This window comes from Panicum hallii, chromosome 9 (assembly GCF_002211085.1).
Source record: "Panicum hallii strain FIL2 chromosome 9, PHallii_v3.1, whole genome shotgun sequence".
NCBI classification, from domain to species: Eukaryota; Viridiplantae; Streptophyta; class Magnoliopsida; order Poales; family Poaceae; genus Panicum; species Panicum hallii.
This window is the reverse complement of record NC_038050.1, coordinates 71659579-71675319: the sequence shown is the minus strand read 5'-3', so window position 1 is coordinate 71675319 and position 15741 is coordinate 71659579. Positions and strand designations below refer to the sequence as shown.

Here is a 15741-nt window from a genome sequence, read left to right as displayed (position 1 = left end):
ACTCTATTGCCATGCTATATGTGCGGTCTTCCTTTTCTTATTTTTGGTGCAGTGATGGGTGGCAAAGGGGTGTGTGTGCTGATTGGGAGCCTTCAGCTTCTGTGACCAGCAGTATGGTCTTGATATCAGGTATGGCTGAATGTAATTAACCTAATGCGCTACTCTAAATATCTGTTACATCTTCAATTGCGTATTTCCATATTTTACTGCATTTACGATCAAGCAACATAGTGCCATGAATGGAAGTAAAAGAAGTGGGAGCTTGCTTGCTAGTTACTTATTTTGAATCCTATTCATATTGTCCATCACAGTTCCAACTCTTGATGCTTCTGCACATAGAGGCACAGGCTAGAAGGCAGCTAAGTGACACACTCCAACACACTCCACTATATTCAGGTTTACCATGTTGTGTCACCATGCTATTTTGATTACTCTTATGTATCATTGGTACTTACTGTCTTGTGATTTATGAATTCTTTGAGCAGATCAAATCTAGACTCTGCAACAAAGAAATGTCCAAGAGAGCCATGGAATTCTTTATTTCTATAAAGGGCATAGTTATATACACAAATCACTGTTCTGGAGACTAACTACCACATTCACTTGTGAGAATGGCAAACAAGTGACAGCAGATTGACACATACATCAATTCTACATTAATTGACTTGAACTAAGTACTTGCCCTGCAAGTGATCTTCTAGTGCTGTAAGCTTATTTTAATCGAAAAGGAAAAACTGTGCTCACTGCTCAGTGGCTGAACAACTTGAAACAAAACACTGGGTTCTTAGTTTGCATGGTTGAGACTTGAGAATCATATCCAGGACTCGATGGTACATTTGTACTTGTAGCTGTAGGAATTTAACCCACTTAGATGTGCAAGAATATCAGTTGTGTCCATCATGTCTTCTTCTTTCATACGGTCCTGAAAAATATAAGAATTCTTGTAACTACGTGTAGAATTATACCAGGTTTTCATTTGAAAACAATGAAAATGCACAGAAGGAATCATGTATCTTCAATTTTAATTAGACCAGGGATTAACTCATGAGCTCGTGCCCACATCCACTATGATCTTGTTCTCTTATCACTAGTTCTCATGGATGTCCCCTATACGTATCCTAACCGGTGAATATATGACATAATGGATTAATGGAAAGTTGAAACAAATGAGTTATGTATTTCATGAAATTTGCAAAAGTTACCATTCCTAAAAATATATGGATAAATGGATGTTGAAACAAATGAGTTATCGGGACAGTAATTTCTAATAAGACACTATAGTATGCTTGAAAACTTACAGTTTGTTCGTAATGTTCATGAATCTGGGAGCTTGATTGTGCTGCTTCACAGAGTTCATCATTCTTTGCAAACCTTCCTCGGACGCGGGGCCTGCTATCTGCCAAGGTTTTTCTACAAGCGTACTGCATTTTGTTGTGTGTTAGCATAATTGAATTGGTAAGATGTCCACGCGCAAGTGTTGCTGTATTGAAATGCTCGACAGTACCTTTATTTTTTTGCTGAAATTTCTCTCATTCCGTTTCTTTATGTACCTATGAATCTTTTCCTTTCTCTCTTCAGGTGACAAGCGGACAACCTTGAATGTGGAGTCTTCCAAGCCTGATAGCTCTGTTGTAGGTAATGTTGCTGGGTTCCCATTGCATCCGTTTGTCAGGTGCTGATTATTTCCTCCTACCTGTGTAAGAAGCCGAAGCAATTTGCATGGTCAGCTGATTACTTGGCCCATCCTTTTATCTGGCATCATTGTGGTATGTAATATGATTCTCAATGTACGCCTAGGTTCTGAATGTTACCTGCATCTCTGCATTATTAAATGCCCCTTGCATGGAATCTGTGTCGCTATATGTTCCGGTCAGTCCTTCACCTTCCATCATCTTCTGAATTTCACCAAGCATCACCATACTGTTGCTACTATCACTTGCACTGTTGAAAAATCCTCTTTGTGGTGCCTCTGCATTGCAGCTCGGAAGAATTGCATCTGCTTGCTGAAACATGGCTCCATCCAAACCTATGAACCCTCCAGCTAGTGCGGCTGTGAAGCACTCATCATAGTCTGAAGTGATTGGCATCAAGGCAGGTGCACTACTGCTCATTTGCATTGGGGGCACTTGTTCTGCAATGGTCCCTGGAAGTTCCATTTGATTGAATTGCTCTATGCTGGCCTCATTGATGGCATGTGGATAGTATGCTACTTCTGAAAGCCCATCGATCGGGGGTAGGAGCTCGGTGTCAAGATCATGGTGTTGCTCTTGCTCAAGGAGGGCCGTGAGAGTGTAGTCGAAGGAGGGCAAAGGGGAGTAGGCTGTGCGTACAACAGCTGGAGTTTCATCACTGTAGCTGCAGACAGGAGGGGTGGTAGTGGTAGACGATGAAACATCATCTGAGGAGGCTGGAAATGTCTCAGAGGTAGTAGCCACTGCAGCAAAGAGGTCATCACCAAGGCCGTCGTCACAGAAGTCAAGAATATGAGCAGCTATTGGACTTGAAATGTCCTCCTGTAAATTTCAGAGGGACAAAACATGTGAGTTTCTTTATGCTAAACCAGTGTTTTAACAATTCAATCTCGAAACACCACATAATTTTCAAGGAAAAAACTCAGTGCAAATCAACTACTTTGTGTATGCCTCTAACTGAATTACAACTTAAAGGATATTCTAGTGTAAATAATCACGCTTTACAAACTCATGGTGAGAGCAGTGGATGTTAGGTGCATCATTACCTTTTGTTAGATCATACCTACTATTTTCAGTACAGTTACTTCTGTACAATTTGCGAGGGGATCAAAAGCTGTAGATATATGCAACCATGTGCAATTTTCTGAATAATTCTATTGTCTTTATTGAAGCGAACTTATCCAAAGAAAATGTAAGACACCTTCTATGTGATTTGGATATAAAACTGTCTATGACATAGAAGCAAGAGGAGGAAACGTTGCTTATTCTCTGGTAATGCTGCAGGCCCCAATCTGAAAGATGTCAACCAGAATTTAAATGCACTGCTGCGCTTTAGCTTTATAGAGGCCTAACAACTATGCATTACATGTGCAGGAATGTACCAATTGTCCTAAGAAGCAACTCATTGACATTTCAATTACAACCCTAAGAGCATGCATTGATGCATAGATAGGATGCAAGATTGATCAAAGATGGCAGCGAAAGATCTCAGAAGGAAATGGAATTGCTTGGTTGGATTCAGAACATCATTGCAAACCTAGGAAGTACAGAGCAAGATCTGTGGTAGAGAAACAATTACGGTGATGCAATCGTCAGGAAGCATGGCAGGCACCGTAAATCTTCACCGAAAATGATCAGATTGGCGCACAACGCAGCTTCTCAGACAAGTTTTCTCCAATGTTACTGATCCCCGAGAAGAGAGACGGTTCTTCTTGTGGCGGTGGTAAACGAAGAATCAGCATGTGTGAGGAAGGTATGCTAATGAAAGAGGGGTGACCAAAAATAAGCCAGCTTGGCCATGCAGGTGCACATGACTATTTTCCAAGATGACCACAGCAAGGAAGTCCCCAGAATTTTCTGCGCGACGATTGCGGTCGGGAGGGTTACGGGGTTGAAAGAAAGACGTAACCAAGAAAGTAGCCAACATAAAATTGGATATCCTAAATGCATGTGCATGTTCCGATGCAAGGATGCTATTATTGCGCAGGCTGTGCTTATTTCTGGAAAGAAGTCTCAACGAATTCGATCGCTCTTCAAAGCTGATAGACCGGGGCATGCGACGGCCTCATCTGACGGGTGTTTAACCGGTCTGAAATATATTTTCCTCCAGCATTTATGACTTTTTGCATGGGCGTGGTCTCCTCCTTTTAGTAGTCACTTGACAATACAGAAAATTGTGTTTACGGAGGATATGAATTGAATAGATTATATCATGCCAAGGTAGTAATAATACAGAGAGAATATTGCGTGTTAATAATGAAAAAAAAATCTTCACGAGCGGTTTTGCTAGACACGATGAACTACTAATTAAGCATAGTATATGCATGATTCGAGTAAGCAATGCATCGTCATTCAGTGTGCCCATACTTTTCATATTAGCTGCACAGTGTACTCATTAGTCATTACCCAGCTAGCAATTCAGATGCACACATCATGCAACTAAGCAAACATAGCAAAACAGGGTCTAATAATAAAGGGATGCATGCATACAAATTTAATCAAAAGGAGCTGTACACGTACACAAAAAAAAAGAACATAAAAGATAAACAGATAGCATCAAGGTTGAAGAGATTTACAATGCAGAAGCCATCTGGGATGCCCATGCAGGCTGCATCCTCCTCGAACACCATCATCTCTATGGGTATGTATATATCCCGGGGAATTTGCTGGTATATATGCACGCTAGCGTTGGCTGCACAGTATGGGAGGGTGATATCGATCTAGTATCAGCACAAATCTTTACACCGATGGATCGAGGAGGTGATGGGTTGATGAAGGAAGCTAGTTCATTCTCGGAAAGGCAGCACAGCTAGGAGGAAGAAGCTAAGAAAGGTCAAAGGGAAGTGGATTGCCTAGGTAGGCTTGGCCTAACCATGGCGAATGCTGGAGCTGGACATTTATAGGGAGGGAGGGCGGCGGTGCCGGGCAACTGCATGGCCATCCTTTTGCTATCTTTGGGTGGTGCCGTGCTGGTGTGACGAACCAACTAACAACAAACTGATCGAGCTTGGTTAGAGCAAACACAGCTCGATCGACAGGCTTACTATTGCAGCATGCAGGAGATCGATTACATTACACCCTTGCTAATAACCTGCAGGTAGACTCCAGAAGTGCATGATTGGGAATCATCATCATCATCATCTATCTTTATTGCCGTTTACTAGCTCATTTGCATGGATGGCTACGTTAAACATGGAGAGGAGCTAGGGCTGATGCTGTTATTAGAGGACTGTTGGATAGATTAGTCGAGCTGATAGCGTGTGCTGGGAATTGAGACAACCTCGGTAATGAAGTCGACAATGCGATTGGAATCTGGTCGGGTGGTCGCCTTTGGGTCACTTCATGTCTGTCAGCCTGCCTGTGTATGTGCCTGGCTAGCTAGATGGCTGCTATCCATCTATCAGCCGTCTATCTCTGCAGTGCAGTGCCGGCCTCGACACATATATCTTCATGTTCAAGGATAGATGAGGCACCGGTTGATATGATACTGCTCCACTTGACGCCGTAAACTAGCTAGCCCAAGGATCTCGATCGTACGACGGTAACATGCATGCTATACTCCTATGTGAGCCTTTAGCTAGGTCTAGGCAGCTAGCCCTTTATGTTTGCAGTCGTTGGCGTTGCCTTGCGTGAACGAAGATTATCGATCGAGATCCCAACATATCGATCGGCACCTAAAACTTTTTTGCGTGACTGCAAGATTCCGATCTTGCCGATAAGACGCTGCCGATTTCTACAGCGGAGATGGTGAAACCAGAAACGATTTAGGTTCCACTGCAGTGTGCACTGGGTGGTTCAAATCAGCTCCATTTACACACACGCAAACTGATGATCAAGGGATCGAGCACTTTCTTTATTTTTGTCCGGCCTCGATCTGCCGTGCTGCCATTAGCGGCAATCAGCTAGCTTGGCACCCTGCGGCATCCATCATCCTGCTATCGTTGGTCGACACGTGGCGCGAGCGACGCACAGTGCTACTAGCTAAATCCTGCAGGTGCAGGAGCATCTCCATTCCCCTCGGCGAGATCGTTGCCGTGTTGAGCAAAGGACAGGTACGGTTAGCACTGCACCGGGGGTAGCTACTAGTGCTCCTATTTATTTCGACACGTCCTGGAGCGAATCACAGGGCCATCATCCTAGTAATAAGCTGTAGCTCCGGAATTGAAGAACGAAGGAACAATGCCGAAATTACCATATAAAAACGACCGCCGCTAGCTGAAAAAAGAAAGCAATCATGCAGGCAGACACACAGATGCAAAGGCGAGAGCTCGTAATACGCACCAAGTACCTGCCTGCGCCTGGTGGGGGAGAGGCCGGGGACAGGGACAGAGTGACAGACCAGGCCCCCTCCCAGGGCGTCCTCCCCGGCCATGGCACCGCGAGAACAAAGGCATCGGTCGGCGCTCGGAAGCTTGACGCACACAAGAGCTACGGCTGAGCGGGCTGCTAGAACCCACCGAAACGGAACTAATGCCCATCCATCAGTCCCGGGAAAAGGGAGCCCCAAAGGCCAAGAAAGGGTTTAGGGCACCAGCCCCTGCCTGCCTGCCTGCCTGCCGGAATCTCTCGATCCCCTGCACGCTTGCTGCAGGGAGAGGAAGGAAGGAAGGCTAGGCCAAATCCCCGCCCGCGTCCTAGCGTCGTAGCCTGCACAGTCGCCGGGGTCGCACGCACGGCGGCGCGGCCAAAGGCAAAATGCCTGGCGGCTGGCGGCGGATCGGAACGCAAGTTGCAAGATAAAGCGGCGGCTGCGGGCCGCGGCAGCGCGATCCGTGGCGCGCTACGGGTGTCCCCGCTTTGGTGGTGCACGGCGCGACCGGCGATTCCGTCGAACGCGTGGCCGGCTCGGGCCCGGCGCGTACCGGCGTACGCTGCTTTGACCGCGGCCGGGAACGTACGGTGTACGGGTGGGAGCGGGGATCCCGGCCGCGCACCGCGCGTGCGGCGGGGGGTACGGCGCCGGTGCTGCTAGGGGCCGAGAACTGAGGAGGCGGCCAGGCGGGGCAACAGGGCAGGCCACACCAGACACCGGATCGGCGCGCGCCGGGCCGGAGGGTGCCGATCCGGCGGACATATTCTCCGATCGCGGCGACGGGACGGGAGATCCGTCGCCGGGGCGAGTAGTGGAGCCGGCCGGAGCCCCGGCCCGCGTCATGTGTCGACACGCTGTAGAAGCGCGGCGCGCGCAGCGATCCGTAGCGGGGGGCGCGGCCGTGGGATCGACACGTCGCGTCGCCGGCTAGGAAGCTCGACGACCCCTCCCGCCGCTACGTACCGGGGCGTGGGCGAGTGGTTGCCATTGCTTGCTCCGCAAAGGTTGCTGCCTTAACTCGTGCGTGCTAACGAGTAACGATATTAGTGCACCTCAAAAAGAATTGACCATGTGCACATGTTGAGGCTGATAACATTGAGCTTGTTTGGTAGTTGGTTCATCGTGTAAAACATGCTGGATTATCGTTTAAAATAGTGAGTCGTCTCGCAAATGTTCGAAGATAAACTGTTGGGCCTATCCAACTTCAGTCGGCCCTACTAATTCCAACAGCCCCATGTTTTTTTCTTCAAGTGGAGAAGAGGCCCATATGGGCCCACTTGGAAACGGGCCTCTAACTCAGCCCAGCTCGGCAAGATGACACCTGAAGAAAGAGGCCCAGTATTACCTAGCCAGCGCACGTATTTCCATCCATTTTCTGACGAGCCATTCGTGTCGAGCGAAGGTCAGATCTCTTCTTCCGGTGCAATTCGTGACTCATCTAGGTCACCTCGATATCAGAGAAGGAAATGTTTCCATTCCTAGCTTTCCTTTCCTTTTGCGAAGTCGCCAGACGGGGACTTGTCCAGCTTCTGCTGGCGCGTCCCGTCCAAGTGACATCATCCCGTCACACGGTACAGTACTGCTGGTCCATGCTGGCAATGGCATCTCCATCGGAACGTATCTTTCGATCCGACGTGGCTCTCCCTCTCAATAATACAGAGGACACTGACACTGACGCCCACCCTGTTGCCGCACAGCGAGATCGTTGTCAATGGCATGGCCAGCAGCGAAACCTTGCATATGTCAGTGGCTCGGCACAAGTCGGAAGAAACCCTCGCGTCATGAGGACACGAACGGATCTTCCAATCGGAAGAATGGAAAAGGCGTTTCGGGATGTGAAAACGGCAGCTGATCAATTTGTTTTTTTGAAGAAAAACAGCTGTTCAATGGCCATCGACCAACTCGCTACCAGTACAACGATTACACTGATGCACACGCCGCTTTCGGCGAGGCAGCCAAGGAGAAGGATGCCGGCCGGTGCGAGGGGCGAGGGCGTCTAGTCCCTCTCCCACTCCCGCGGCGATCCAAGAGCTGAGCCGGCCGGCTGCTCCGCCGTGCCTGTCGGTCGTCTTCCGCCGCGTCGTTTCTTCACGGAGCCGGGTCTGTCCGTGTCGGTCCGGTCACAGCGACTAGGATGCCACGTACGGCTCCACCGGTCTTCAGAAATTCAGTGTTCCCTTTTGCTTTTCTTCCTTGAACGCGACGACTGCATGGGCAACGGCACACTACGGTGTTCGTCGTGACAGCAGTTAGTTGTGGCGGGTGGTTGATGCGATGCGACTGAGAGCTCCTCCGCGGATCTCAGATAGATACCACTCCTAGCTCCGTCCAGATAAGCATCTGCCGATTTTTCGCAGGTTAATGGCCTCATCCCTGGACTCGAATTGACTTTGGTGTGTTGAAACTGCCGACGGGTCCAGCATCAGAAAGAGGGGGAAGGGACTAGTAGTGCAAGAATTTCACAAGAAAAGCCTGCCTCATCCCGTCGCTCTCTCTCTAGCCCATTTCCGTGAAACTAGTTACTAGTGGGCAATGCAAATTGATGGCCCTAGCGCTAGTGATGGGCAAAATAAACTGACTTTGAACAAACTTAAAGGTTGGCACTGAACTATTTGTAAACAACACTCAAAACAAGAAAGGAAAAAACACTGAGAAAAACATATATATGCTCGTATCGTATCTAATTTGCACTCAGTTCCCTCAAAAGGCAATATCTGTGCTACTATCATTGAACAATCAAGGAGTGCACAGCAATATTCTGACTTTGGCTCAAGCAAATGGCACATGTGTGCTGGGCCTAAAGATTGATGCTGACAAGAATGCAAGGACGGCTACAGCAAAGTAGGGATTAAGTACAAATAGCACGAGCTAATTAATATTCCTCTGGACTCATTTGAAACGAAAGGATTTAATAAGTTACTATAAGACTTTTGCAGTAAAGCACTCAAAGCTAGCCTGTTATTACTGTGTATACGCTCCAATTTCTTTTCAGCATGTAAATTGTTGTTTAATCAGTTTCATTTCATTTGGCTGCTAGAGAAATACTGCTACTATGCCAGAACTCAAATCTACAATATATACTGAAGATGAGATACTAATAAGCTACGAATCAGACACTGAAAAGGAGGCCAATGCATCCAGGTAGCTAGAGAACACACAAGTAGAGAGGACTTAACTATCCATGCATGGAGCACAGATAACTAACCTCCATGCGTGAGCTACCAAAATCAGCGATCCATTTGGTCGATCAGTTGGTGATACATCTTCCTCATCGATTATATTCATCCTCCTCCTGGCATGCATGCGGCTTTTGCAGCTTGCATTATATTGCTCGGACGTCCCTGTTCGGGACTTGTGGTACCCATCTCAACGATTTATGGGTCGTAGTATCGCCACGCAGACCGTACCACACGGGCGGATCCCTGATGAGTGATGACAAACGATAGAAAATATATGCTCACGAGCCGCATGCAGGCCACAGTCTAGCTAGCGTGGCGTTCCAAGGATATATACGTACGAGCACACATGATGTTAAGCCCATGCGTCGCTACGGGTAATATAAATTTTATCCGGATCTACCGTCAGTTTTATACTTTTTACTTAGTGTACAGACCGTGCCGTGACCCTGTTCAGATATTTGTTGTCCAGATTTTGATTGAGATTCTGATTAATTTATTCGGATTTAGATTATAATTCCAGTACGGATTCCGATTAGAATTCTGCTTGACGGAGATCGAGAAATCATTGCTTTGCTTTAAAAATAATAAAAACAGAAATAGAAATAGTAGAGATATATATATAATCCTGAACAGTCAGTTGGAGATGGATCGATCGGAGGCCCGACCCGGCCGTGACGTGGACTAGCTAATAATGGTATGGGCAGCTTCGTAGCGTACAGTACCTGAAGATAAGATCAATCAGCAGCGCGGGGATCGGAGCCACATCCCTCTCGCTCGTCTCATCGTCAGTCCTTGTGAAGCACGGAGCTAGTGACCCTTCCAGCTTCAAAGAGAGGCACCGTACGACACACATTGCTCAAATCACTGCGCAAAACTTACCAATGCAAGGCGAATGGCGAGGCACCGACACAAATGCATGATCAGCAGTGCTGCAGAAGCCGGCCTTGAGATCATCGTGCAGGCAGCATATGCATGTGCAGATTGCTCGGCTTGCCTTCGGGTCCCAGGAGATCGGAGCGAACCGGCCATGTGAACAATCTGATTCTTCCCAAGTTGCAGCATCAACATATATGGTCCTACTAGCAGCTACGTCCGCAGTCTGCTGCTTTTTCTAGCGACTGCTTCTGCACTATCCGCTTGCAGTTGCTTTGTGATGGAGGGTTTATTTGGAGGAGCTAAAGTTAAGTGCTAAATTTTAGTATATATTAGCACTCATGCATATGCTATAGTTTTTAAATCTTACCTAAAGTTTAAACCACCTCATTAGCACTCCCATTTGGATGAACTAGTGCTAAAATTTAGCACTTTCATCCATTACCATTAGCATTTGATCCAAATGAGATCTGAGTTAGAGCCGGTGATTTGGACAGCTATTAGCTACGTACAGAGATATAATGCATATATTCGAGACAGTCATTGTTTCACACGTACTGAAAAACAATCACTAGCTAGTAAAAAGAAAGCAACCACTAGATCCTACTGAAAGAAAGGGAGTTATTAATTATTAGTGCATTTTTCAAGTGTCAAAAGAATCTAATAATCTCGAGGCGGCGGCCGGGTTGCAAAGTCGAAAGTGAACGTTTGAAGAAGCATTGAAAAATAACGTCTGCAAATTTCAGAGAACATCCAAGAGCAAATCTGCAACACCAGATCGAGAACAAAATATATGCAAGACAATCTAAAATTTCAGGCATCTAAAATGTAGAAAAGTGCACTACAAGAATGGCAATCTTTCCCAACAGCTGTTGTTTTAAAATGGCCAGCAGTTTTGTAGTCTTATGTTAGTTAGATCATAGCTTGCTAGGAACGATGCTGTTTCGAATTTGTCAAAACAGATGGAAGAGACAAAAGTAATACTCCCTCCGACCCTCGTCCCATAAAGAGTGTAATTTTAATTTTATTCAGATAAATTAGTGGTGGCGTAAATAGACTCTCATGCTCTTATTTATTTACCATACATGGTTAGTTTTGGCGTGCAAATCAAATCCGACCACTTAATTAGGCAGGTAGTTGAGATCCAATCTTTAGATTACACTTTTTATGGGATTTTTTCAAATACGGGATTGCACTTTTTATGGAACAGATATAATACTGATAAGCTCTACTAAACTGTTAGCCACTCATAAAAAAGGTTGTCAACAAAGATTGGAACTTTTGTACACGTGTGATAAAAAAAGCTCAAATTATATTGTTGAGCCCCAAGACATGCTAGCCCATACCGGCCGGCCGACGCAGCGCAGCTGTATGGTTGAACGATTCACAGGGCGCCACGTCTCTGGCATCATCCGGCCACCGGGATCACGTTATCGATATCGCCCGCCGCAGCACTATGCGTACTTCTCCCAACAGTTTGCGCATGCGTGATGCTGCCTAGCTAGCAAGCTTGCTTCCAAGACAGAGCGAGCAAGAAGGGGGGCCGGGGCATGCGTTGGAAAAGGCGGCGCAACCAATTCCGCGGGACCGATGCACGGACGCATGGCGCGCACGTAGGCCAGCTCCGATCCACCACTTGCTTGTTTGGGCGGCTCTGGCCACGGCGTCCATGATTGAGCTTATCGTCTTCCCCGATCCCTCACACGCCATGGCGGTAGCTACCACCAAACGAGCGAGCACCGGCCGGCCCTCGTGATCCTCGCTAGATTTGCTCACCAAAGCTAGCACCATTACCACGCACCATTATTCATTTATTTGGTCTTCTCATCACGTCGATCCCAATCCAAGCAGCAACAGACTGATCGTGGCTCAGTGACTGCCGGCTTTTGCTAGTAGCATGAGTGCGTGACAAAGGAGCGTGCATGCCCGGGTGCTGTCCAAACATTACTGTTGCTTTGACTTGAATTTCGAATGACTCACCTCCCAAAAAAGTATGATGTGCTGGTTTTGGAATTTCCAGGCAAAGGAGTACACTTCTGTAGACGATTGAAGTGTGATGGTGACACTCCGACAGAAAGCAATCAACTAGAATTTTCTTTCACATGCTTGCTTGCATGCAGATTGGTGTAACCTCAAAGCCACTATATTCAGGCATCAGCTGCTCCTTCCGCACTACACACCTTGTGCAGCATAGGCAAGAGGCAACCAATGGCGCTTTGGGTCTCCTTCCTCGAGCTCTCCCTCTCCTTGCTCTGCTTCGTGGTCTTCTACTACTTCCACATCAGGTCCAGGCGGAAGAACCCAGTGATCCCTCTGGAGTGGCCATTGGTGGGCATGCTCCCCGCCCTCCTCGCCAACCTCCACCACCTCCACGAGTGGATCACCTCCATCCTCGTCGCCAGCCCCATCAGCTTCCTCTTCACGGGCCCGCCGCGCTCCGGCATGCAGTTCTTCGTCACCGCCGACCCGGCCAACGTCCGCCACGTCTTCACCTCCAACTTCGCAAACTACCCCAAGGGCCCCGAGTTCGAGGAGATCTTCGATATCCTCGGCGGCGGCATCTTCAACGCCGACGGCGAGTCGTGGCGCCGCCAGCGCGCCAAGGCGCAGCTGCTCATGTCCGGCGCCCCGTTCCGGGCGTTCGTGTCCCGGTACAGCCGCGACAAGGTCGGGAACACCCTGCTCCCGCTGCTCTCCCACTTCGCCGGCACCGGGGAGGCGTTCGACCTGCAGGACGTGTTCCTCAGGCTGACCTTCGACACGACGACGACGCTGGTGTTCGGCGTCGACCCGGGGTGCCTGTCCGTCGGCCTGCCGGAGGTGCCGTTCGCGCGCGCCATGGACGACGCGATGCACGTGCTCCTGCTCCGCCACGTCGTCCCGATGACGTGGTGGAAGCTGGCGAGGCGGCTGAGGATCGGGTACGAGCGGACTATGGCGGCAGCACGGCGCACCATCGACCAGTTCGTCGCCGACACGATCGCTAGGCGGCGGGCCGAGAAGGCGAGGGGCGGCATCGACGGCTCGGTGGACCTGCTCTCGTCCTACATCAACGACGAGGGCGCGGGCACCACTGTGGACGCGTTCCTGCGCGACACGACCATCAACCTGATGCTGGCCGGCCGCGACACGACGGGCTCGGCGCTGTCCTGGTTCTTCTACCTCCTGACGCAGAACCCGCGCGTGGTGGCCAGGATCCTGCAGGAGCTGGAGTCCGTGAAGGGCACCTCCACCGCCCCGGACGGCATGGTGACCTTCGACCCGGACGAGCTGGGGCGGCTGACGTACCTGCACGCGGCGCTGTGCGAGTCCCTCCGGCTGTACCCGCCGGTGCCGCAGGAGCTGAAGGAGGCAGCCGCCGCCGACGTGCTGCCGAGCGGGCACGAGGTGCGGGCCGGCGACAAGGTCCTGGTGTGGGTGTACGCGATGGGGCGGATGGAGGACGTGTGGGGCGGTGACTGCCGGGAGTTCCGGCCGGAGCGGTGGGTCTCGGCGGAGGACGATGGGCGGGTGCGGTACGTGCCGTCGTACCGGTTCATGTCCTTCAACTCGGGGCCCCGGACCTGCCTCGGCAAGGACATGGCGTTCGTGCAGCTCAAGGCCGCGGCCGCCGCCGTGGTGCGGAACTTCGAGGTGGAGGCGGTGCCCGGGCACGTCGTGGAGCCCAAGCTGTCCATCATACTCCACATGAAGAACGGGTTCATGGCGACCGTGAGGAGAAGGCGGCAGGCTCCGGCGGCGCTTGCCTGATGAGATCGATCGGCGGCTGTCAGTGGTAGTGGTCGGTAGTGCGTGCGCAATCAGTAGCGCGTGACCACCAGTCGGTACGTTAGCTGACATGTATGTATGTGCTGTGCTACATGGTGGAAGCACACGTACGTACTCTGGTGTTGCGTACGTGTACGCTCCGTCGATGTCGCCCTTGCTTGCTTATCTTCAACGAAGCTGGTGTTGCATTTCGTGAGCGGTTGGGGCGTACCGATCCGTCGATCCCACCAGGCCACCACGCGCGGGCAGGGCGTGCGTGCTCGGCTCGGCGGCGGCTAGCTAGCAGGGAGAGCCGGAGAGGTGAGGCGCCGCGAGCGGGGCCAAGCCGCCCAAGCGTGTTCGTTGTTGGTTAGCGACCCATGACGAGTTAGGCGGCGCGGGTCTTTCGCCCCGGGACACCGTGCCTCGCCAGGCGGTGCCGCGTCCCTGTCGCTCGGGGCACGGGGGCTAGCCGGCCGCTAGCTAGCGCGGTGGGGGAATCTTCAGCGCGTTGCAAGTTTTGCAACTGAGCAAGGTGACCTGGAACCGGAGGATCGGTGTCCCAGTTAGGTGCTGTTTAGTTTCCACCCGTAAACATAAAAAAACTGTAAATGTAAAATTTTTAAAGAAATCTTGCTAATTTGAAGTACTAAATGAAGTTTATTTACAAAACTTTTTGCATGGATGGGCTGTAAATCGCGAGACGAATCTAATGAGCCTACTTAATCCATATTTTGCAACAGTGATGCTACAATAACCATCGCTAATTATTTCTTAATCATGGATTAATTAGCATCATTAGATTCGTCTCGCGATTTACAACCCATCCGTGCAAAAAGTTTTGTAAATAGATTTCATTTAATACATCAAATTAGTAAGATTTCTTTAAAAAAGCTTTTTGCGTTTACGACCACGGGAACTAAACAGGCTCTTAAAAAGAAGTACGGTGACCTGCAAGATTCTGCGTACGGCGTCTGGGTACCAGCAGTTGTGCGCGGCCTAACACCACGTGTCAACGTGAACGGATCTCAGATTTTGTCTACGCAATAAATTCATGTGATCCCTATATTTTGTCGGTCACTGATAAGTATTGGGTCCACGGATCGCCCAACGTTCGGCCCACAAGTAAATCAATGGTCCTGGCAACAATGTTTCTGTTGCCTTGCTACCCTGGCTTGATTTCCGCATTATTTCTATTAATAAAATTAAGTATAGGTCCTTCTTGTAACCATTCGATCGGCTGACGTGTTTTGCTCTGATCCGCTGGTTCAGAATGCAATTTCTTCATGAATTAGCTTCACGAACAAGCCCCTAACAACCTTCTCTGTGGAGTATAGATCAAACCGGTCACCTTTCTTGTCTAGCTTTTTCTAAAAAGAATAATTTGTACCCCTGACACTCAACCTGGACATTCGGTTTAACCGAACGAACCGATCGGTTCTTCGGTTTCTAGCAAAATTTGGTTCTCCAAAAATGAGAACCGTTCGGTTCCTAGAAAATCTTAGAACCGAGAACTTCGATTTTGATTTTTTTGGTTAGGTTCCGGTTCCAACCGAAAGAACCGAGCATTGAACACTCCGCCGACTGTCGCTGCTCGCCCGAGCGGAGGGCACCGCCCCGCCGTCGCCTGCTCGCCCCGGCGGAGGCAGGAGGGTGCCGCGCCGCCGTAGCTTGGGCGAAGGCCGCCGACACCTGCTCGCTGCTGGTGTAGCCCGAGCTCGCCGGCCGGATGCGGCCGCGCGGGAGGCAGTTGGGTGGGTGACGCCAACCGTTGCACCGCGCAATCCTCGCCCATTGCGGAGTTCGCCGTCCCCGCGAATCCCCTCCCATCGCGGAGGCCAACGTCGCCAGCTGTGGAGGACAGCGTGGCGGCCACTAAATCTCCACCGCGCGCCCGCAGCTTCCGAAGATCGCAGAGGCCCGCCGCCATCTAGAGCTC

General features: G+C 49.8%; 2 protein-coding genes and 1 long non-coding RNA gene across 3 annotated transcripts; 2 read left to right on the top strand and 1 right to left on the bottom strand.

Moving 5' to 3' along the window:
* Positions 1-72: 72 nt before the first annotated feature.
* LOC112875949 lies at positions 73-4763 on the bottom strand. Its single transcript, XM_025939959.1, has 5 exons — positions 4268-4763; positions 1812-2513; positions 1505-1693; positions 1299-1421; positions 73-922 (listed from the first exon to the last, which is right to left on the bottom strand). Exons 1-5 carry the CDS (start codon positions 4322-4324, stop codon positions 812-814), a joined length of 1182 nt encoding a protein of 393 aa, XP_025795744.1. The 5' UTR covers positions 4325-4763; the 3' UTR covers positions 73-811.
* Positions 1287-3980, top strand: LOC112875950. The gene is made up of 3 exons (XR_003225238.1): positions 1287-1455; positions 1579-2539; positions 3066-3980. It is a non-coding gene; the product is annotated as an uncharacterized LOC112875950 (long non-coding RNA).
* A 6983-nt stretch (positions 4764-11746) lies between the features above and the next one.
* Positions 11747-14011, top strand: LOC112876223 (noroxomaritidine synthase-like). Its single transcript, XM_025940278.1, has one exon. It carries the CDS (start codon positions 12264-12266, stop codon positions 13803-13805), a length of 1542 nt encoding a protein of 513 aa, XP_025796063.1. The 5' UTR covers positions 11747-12263; the 3' UTR covers positions 13806-14011.
* Positions 14012-15741: the final 1730 nt, after the last annotated feature.

Coding starts and splice junctions, on each gene's coding strand:
- LOC112875949 (XM_025939959.1), bottom strand. CDS start 4,324: ATGATGGTGTTCGAGGAGGATGCAGCCTGCATGGGCATCCCAGATGGC. Junction 1,694..1,811: donor TTAATAATGCAGAGATGCAG/GTAACATTCAGA, acceptor CTTCTTACACAG/GTAGGAGGAAATAATCAGCA. Junction 923..1,298: donor ATGAACATTACGAACAAACT/GTAAGTTTTCAA, acceptor TATATTTTTCAG/GACCGTATGAAAGAAGAAGA.
- LOC112876223 (XM_025940278.1), top strand. CDS start 12,264: ATGGCGCTTTGGGTCTCCTTCCTCGAGCTCTCCCTCTCCTTGCTCTGC.